This window comes from Cetorhinus maximus, chromosome 9 (assembly GCF_964194155.1).
Source record: "Cetorhinus maximus chromosome 9, sCetMax3.hap1.1, whole genome shotgun sequence".
Classification (NCBI taxonomy): Eukaryota; Metazoa; Chordata; class Chondrichthyes; order Lamniformes; family Cetorhinidae; genus Cetorhinus; species Cetorhinus maximus.
This window is the reverse complement of record NC_135887.1, coordinates 26,924,178-26,931,347: the sequence shown is the minus strand read 5'-3', so window position 1 is coordinate 26,931,347 and position 7,170 is coordinate 26,924,178. Positions and strand designations below refer to the sequence as shown.

The window sequence follows — 7,170 nt, the reverse complement described above, 5'->3', positions numbered from 1 at the left end:
CCTTATGGTGGGAGTTAATGAGCCAGGCTAGCACTGGCAGCTGGTACTGTTGGTATGTTGAAATCAAGGGCCTCTGAATTCCACAGGGATTTTACTGGTCTCCCACTGTAACTTCAACAGACAAGCATAACTTCCAAGGGAATGGGGGTATAGGCCATACCTGGTCTCTGCCATTTCTGCAAGCTTTTTGTTTTATTCATTCACAGGATGTGGACGTCATTGGCTAGGCCAGCATTTATTGCCCATCCCTAATTGCTCTGGAGAAGGTGGTGGTGAGCTGCCTTCTTGAACCGCTGCAGTCCATGTGGTGTAGGTACACCAACAGTACTGTTAGGGAGGGAGTTCCAGGATTTTGACCCAGAGTCAGTGAAGGAACGGCGATATATATTTCCAAGTCAGGATGGTGAGTGACTTGGAGGGGAACTTCCAGGTGGTGGTATTCCCATCTATCTGCTGCCCCTTGTTCTTCTAGATGGTAGTGGTCGTGGGTTTGGAAAGTTCTGCCTAGGTATCCTTGGAGAGTTTCTGCAGTGCATCTTGTAGATGGTACACACTGCTGCTTCTGTGCGTTGGTGGCAGAGGGAGTAAATGTTTGTGTAAGGGGTGCCAATCAAGCGGGCTGCTTTGTCCTGGATGGTGTCAAGCTTCTTGAGTGTTGTGGGAGCTGCATTCATCCAGGCAAGTGGGGAGTATTACATCACATTCCTGACTTGTGCCTTGTAGATGGTGGACAGGCTTTGGGGAGTCAGGAGGTGAGTTACTCGCCACAGGATTCCCAGCCTCTGACCTACTTTTGTAGCCACAGTATTTTTATGGCTAGTCCAATTCAGTTTCTGGTCAATGTTAACCCCCAGGATGTTGATAGTGGGGGATTCAGTGATGGTAATGCCATTGAATGTCAAGGGGTGATTATAAGATTCTCTCTTGTTGGAGACTGTCATTGCCTGACACTTTTGTGGCATGAATGTTACTTGCCACTTGTCAGCCCAAGCCTGGATATTGTCCAGGTCTTTCTGCATTTGGACATGGACTGCTTCAGTATCTGAGGATTCGCAAATGGTGCTGAACATTGTGCAATCATCAGTGAACATCCCCACTTCTGACCATATGATGGAAGGAAAGTCATTGATGAAGCAGCTGAAGATGGTTGGGCTGAGGACACTACCCTGAGGAACTCCTGCAGTGATGTCCTGCAGCTGAGATGACTGACCTCCAACAACCACAACCATCTTCCTTTGTGCTAGGTATGACTCGAACCAGTGGAGAGTTTTCCCCGATTCCCATTGACTCCAGTTTTGTTAGGGCCCCTTGATGCCACACTCAGTCAAATGCTGCCTTGATGTCAAGGGCAGTCACTCTCACCTCACCTCTGGAGTTCAGCTCTTTTGTCCATGTTTGGACCAAGGCTGTAATGAGGTCAGGAGCTGAGTGGCTCTGGTAGAACCCAGACTGAGCAGCAGTCAGAGGCAAAATCTTAGTCCATCATATGCCAAGCGAAAGGCTGCAAATTCCTTGTCCTGCTGCGTCAGAGCTGGCCGGCACAACAGATGAAATGTGGGCATATAGATGCCTGGCCAATGATGCATATGGGCCTCACAAGTAGACTCCAGACTGGACCGCAAACGTGGTCTAATCAGAGCAGTGTTGGGGTCTAGGGAGTTCCCTGGGCAACCTATCCTCCCTTACAAGGGGATGGGGTAATGGAATTTCTGCTAGCAAATGGTAGCCAGTGTCCCATGGGTGAATTCTCCTGTTGGCCTCATACATGAGATACCTTCCCACTGACCCCACAACTGCTGTCAATCAGTATGCGAGGGCACTGACGGACACAGTTCCAATATAGCCACTGGAATTGATGCCCATGGAATTTCAAGGCCATGATATTATTGTGATGCTTTGACTTGGAGGCAGCAGGGGAAGAGATGACGGAATACTGTGCTGTCATTCCGGTTTTGCCTTTAGCATCAGCTATGTCCCCTTTTCCCCACTGATATACAACCTAGAATTGCCCCTGATGTATTCTGTCCCACAGTGATTGATTGTGGCTTTGTGTTAGGACACTTTTAAGAACAAATTTGCCACTTTATTGAGAGTTGGCAAATAGCATTTGCTTTGGAATAAAGGTGGTGCTGCTTTGAAATACTGCTGCACCTTGGAGTCAACAAGACAATCTCTGCTTTCACAACTTCAAGATGCATGAATATGTCTTACTGTGGAGATCTGATAGGACAATTCCGTCCCTGTATGACAGATTAGGATTACCAACCACACCACACTGAGGCCAGCAGTAACATCCTTGAAAAGTGTGAGTGCAATGGATCTCAGAGCTATGGCAGTAATCTAGTTTGCAAATACTTTATGAGTCTCCCCTAATCTATCTCTGTTTAGAAACTCTACCTTGGAGAAAAGTTACTTGCAGGGTTGGAATCAGATTTGAGGTGATGCTGAAGTATTTCACATTTTGACAGCTTCCTTTGATTGCAATGTTATCCTTTTCTTACCCAAAGAGTTACCCCTACAATTAATGTACAAAGACAGATGTCAGGTATGTCAGTAAACAGTACGTATAAATATGATGTCCACAGGATACCCAGACATTCATGACAACATCTCTGATCCCTTTATGGGTGTGTTCCACACAGAGTGTTAGGCTTAAACTCATTGTCTGTCCTGCGCAGAATCCATTTGAAAATAATTTTATGGAAGGTGTTGCGAAATTCTTGAATCTTGTAGGCATAGATGATGGGATTCCCAACAGAGTTTGCATGAGACAGAACGATGGCAGCATTCATGATACGCGAGTTCATGGTTTTGAAATATTGTGGGTGAAAATGATTAATGCAGTTGAGGATGTGAAGTGGAAGCCAGCAGAAAGCGAAGAACCCAACAATGATGGACAGTGATTTTGCAACTCTTACTTGATTCTGTAAGTACGTCCGGGAAGTGTCAGAATTTACAGAATTCAGCTCAATCTTTCGTAGCTGCTTTCGAGCAACAGTGAAGATTTTTACATAAATGCCCAACATGATCAGCAGTGGTGTCAGGACGCAGCCCAGAAAGTTGAAGTAAACCATATATTTCATATTGACCACGTTCAGAAAGAGACATATCACTGAGCAGTTCAAGGGGCCAGAGATGTTCGCCGACTGTGTGCAATTCATCAGCACCTCATCATTCCTCTGATTCCAGCCAAAAAACGGAGTCAAACCAATCACAAAGGACAGGATCCAGAAGACCGCTATAATCAGCCTGGCACGTCTCCCAGTTATCAGCCCCTTATATCTGTGTGAGCGAGAAAAAATACAGTCAGGAAACAGATAGTAACACCTATTGTCTTCAAGCAGTTCCTGTCGTTTGCCATTGGGATATGCAACGTGTTTTCCCAAGATTACTTTCTTTTTAACCTGCTATAAATGGAAATAAGTGGGAATGGGTATTGGGTAGATGAGTCACTCATCCCAAGGAGAACAAACTGATAAAATGTTTCAATTCTTGTCAAATTCTAAACACCTGAAATACAGGAATGCACAAGACCAGAACTCACCAATCAGCCCACCCACCAGTTCAAAAACAGAATAGAATTCTCTACATATCCTTCAATTGTTTTTCATGTCAAATGCCTTACTAACTGAATATTGAGTTGTTCCCGATGAGGTTCACTAGATGGTGAAATGGTACGGAGAAATAGCCAATGAAATTTATTGGTAATACCTGGAAAGTGATGAAACGTGGAAGGAACAAAAAAGACTGGAACTACAAATTAAACAATTGAAATGTCTCTTCCTGTACCTAATCAGGCCATACCTTGTTTGTGCACACTTCTCCCCCTCTTCTAGTTTTGTCTCTATCTCAACTTGCAAATCATTGATCTACAATATAGTAAAGATCCCTGTACTAATCCTTGGAGTTCTCCATTAGGCACATCCTACCTGTACACCGTGGCCCATTTGTACAGCCACCTTCTGCTCCCTTTCTGCAGACAGTTTCCAATCCTCAATAGCCGTACACCTGCACTCTTTTACTTATGTGTTAGCCTTCTATGCAGCATGGTATCAAAATCTGGCTAAAGTTGCCTCTTTCATGAGCTCTGAGTTCGGAAGTTTCATGAGTTCGGAAAGAATCCCAACGGGGTTGTCCATCTTGATCCTCTGCAATGCTAACCTGGACTGGTGACTCCATTCATAGCTCAACTCTCTACAGAACAGCCACCAACAATTCACCCAACACAGGTGTCAGGTTCACTAGTCAGGACAGCCCTTTGCCTGTTGTTTTTAAAAGATAGATCTTACTGTCTTTTCTCTTTAATCCTTTGGTACAACTCCTGATTCTAATGATTCTGTAAAGTTCCCTCCGAAATGTGGCTAATCACCTATTTCTGTAAGAACTGCAATGTGCAAACAGTGGGGTCCAGGCACTGGATCCACTTTTACTTCCTTCATTTCCATCCCTTCCCAGTAATTCCCATTTTCCTTAACAATTCCTGGAAACTCTATGCTCATGTTAGGGAGAGTTAGTGACCTTTTCCAAAGAAATTCTTCTGGCATTCTAACATTTCTAGATAGGAAGCTAGTTATTTGTCCACTAAGCACTTTGTGACATCCTGAGGTTGTGAAAGATGCTATATAAATGTAAATCTTCTTTTCTTATTTTCTTTCTATTAATGGAACTTGACCTTTAGCAAGAAGGGGCATGGTTCAAGCATGGAGACACAAGATGACCATGGATAGTGCAGGCCAGTCAGCCCACCCAAAAGAACCGAGAGTCCCCTCATTGCATCATTGTTGTTCCTCAAACAATTCCAGAGTTTCTACCTCCATTACTCAGTGAGGAAGTTCATTCCACTCTTTGTCTTAAGAAAAATTCACCAATATCAGTTTTAGGTTTACCTTCTACCAATGTGCATATATATTCCTCTCCGAGTTTCACAACTTAACTTAATACATTTGACTTTTCCACCATATTTTCTATAATATAACCCTCCATAAACTCACCCTTCAGATGCTGCAGGTTGAAAAGCTCAAGTTTCTTTACTCTTTCCAATTGTCACACCTAACATTATGGGGAGGCAATGGCGCAGTGGTATTGTCACTGGACTAGTAACCCAGAGACCCAGGGTAATGCTCAGTGTTAGAATCTGCCACAGCAGATGGTGGAATTTAAATTCAATAAAACTCTGGGATTAATGATCATGGTCATCTAACGATTGTTGTAAAAACCCATCCGGTTCACTAATGTCCTTTAGGGAGGAAAATCTGACGTCCTTATCTGGTCTGGCCTACATGTGACTCCAGATCCACGGCAATGTGGTTGACTCTGAAATGGCCTAGCAAACCAATCAGTTGTAACAAACGCTACAAAGTCTCAAAAAGGAATGAAACCAGATGGACCACCCGGCATCAACCCATGCACCGGAACAACAATGGCAATCTCAGCCCTGTCGACCTGCAAAGTCCTCCTTACTAACATCTGGAGATGTCTCACAGACTAGTCAAGCAACAGCCTGACATAGTCATCCTCACAAAATCATACCTTACAGATATCACCATCACTGTCCCACCTGCAACACAGGCCCAGCAGAGGTGGCGGCACAGTGGTATACAGTCGGGAGGGAGCTGCCCTTGGAGTCCTCAACATCGGCTCCGGACCCCATGAAGTCTCATTGCATCAGGTCAAACATGGGCAAGGAAATCTCCTGCTGATTACCACATACCGCTCTCCCTCAGCTGATGAGTCAGTGCTCCTCCATGTTGAACATCACTTGGAGGAAGCACTGAGGGTGGAAAGGGCACAAGGTGTACTCTCAGTGGGGAACTTCAATGTCCATCACCAAGAGTGACTCGGTAGTGCCACTACTGACTGAGCTGGCCGAATCCTAAATGACATAGCTGCTAGACTGGGTCTGTGGCAAGTGGTGAGGGAACCAACAAGAGGAAAAAACATACTTGACCTTACCCTCACCAACCTACCTGCCGTGAAGCATCTGCCCATGACAGTATCAGCTGGGGTGAACACCCTACAGTCCTTGTGGAGAAAAGGTTCTGTCTTCGCATTGAGGATACCCTCCATCAAGTTGTTTGGCACTACCACCATGCTAAATGGGATAGATTCGAACAGATCAAGCAACTCAAGACTCGGCATCCATGAGGCACTGTGGGCCATCAGCAGCAGCAGAATTGTACTCAAACACAATCTATAACCTCATGGCCTGGCATATCCCACACTCTACCATTACCATTAAGTCAGGGGCTCAACCCTAGTTTAATGAAGAGTGCAGGAGGGCATGCCAGGAGCAGCACCAGGCATACCTAAAAATGAGGTGTCAACTTGGTGAAGCTATAACACAGGATTACTTGTGTGCCAAACAGCATAAGCAGCAAGTGATAGACAGGGCTAATCAATCCTACAACCAACGGATCAGATCTAAGCTCTGCAGTCCTGCCACATCTAGTCGTGAATGGTGGTGGACAATTAAACAACTCACTGGAGGAGGGAGCTCCACAAATATTCCCATCCTCAATGATGGGGGAGCCCAGCACATCAGTGCAAAAGATAAGTCTGAAGCATTTGCTACAATCTTCAGCTTGAGGTGCTGACTGGATTATCCATCTTGGCCTCCTCCAGAGGTCCTCAGATTCACAGATGTCAATCTTCAGCCAATTTGATTCACTCCACGTGATACCAAGAAGCGTCTGCAGGCACTGGATGATACAGAGGCTATGGGCTCTGACAATATTCCAGCAATAGTACTGAAGACTTGTGCTCTAGAACTTGCCGCGCCCCTAGCCAAGCTGTTGCAGTACAGCTACAATGCTGGCATCTACCCGGCTATATGGAAAATTGCCCAGGTATGTCCTGTACATGAAAAGCAGGATAAATCCAAGCCTGCCAATCAGCCTACTTTCAATCATCAGTAAAGTAATGGAAAAAGTCATCGACAGTGCTATCAAGTGGCACTTGCTTAGAAATAACCTGCTCACTGATGCTCAGTTTGGGTTCCGCCAGGGCCACTCAGCTCCTGACCTCATTACAGCCTTGGTTCAACATGGACGAAAGAGCTGAACTCCCGAGGTGTGGTGAGAATGACTGCCCTTGACATCAAGGCCGCATTTAACCAAGTGTGGCATCAAGGAGCCCTAGCAAAACTGGAGTCAATGGGAATCAGGGAGAAAA

The 7,170-nt window shown here is 45.3% G+C and overlaps 1 protein-coding gene across 1 annotated transcript in view; it reads right to left on the bottom strand.

Moving 5' to 3' along the window:
* Positions 1-2,083: 2,083 nt before the first annotated feature.
* Positions 2,084-7,170, bottom strand: part of adora2b (adenosine A2b receptor) — a 58,604-nt gene continuing 53,517 nt past the window's right edge. Inside the window, exon 2 of the mRNA XM_078548377.1 lies at positions 2,084-3,282. Coding sequence (XP_078404503.1) covers positions 2,622-3,282 — 661 coding nt within the window. The 3' untranslated portion in view covers positions 2,084-2,621. The remainder of the gene's footprint in view (positions 3,283-7,170) is intronic.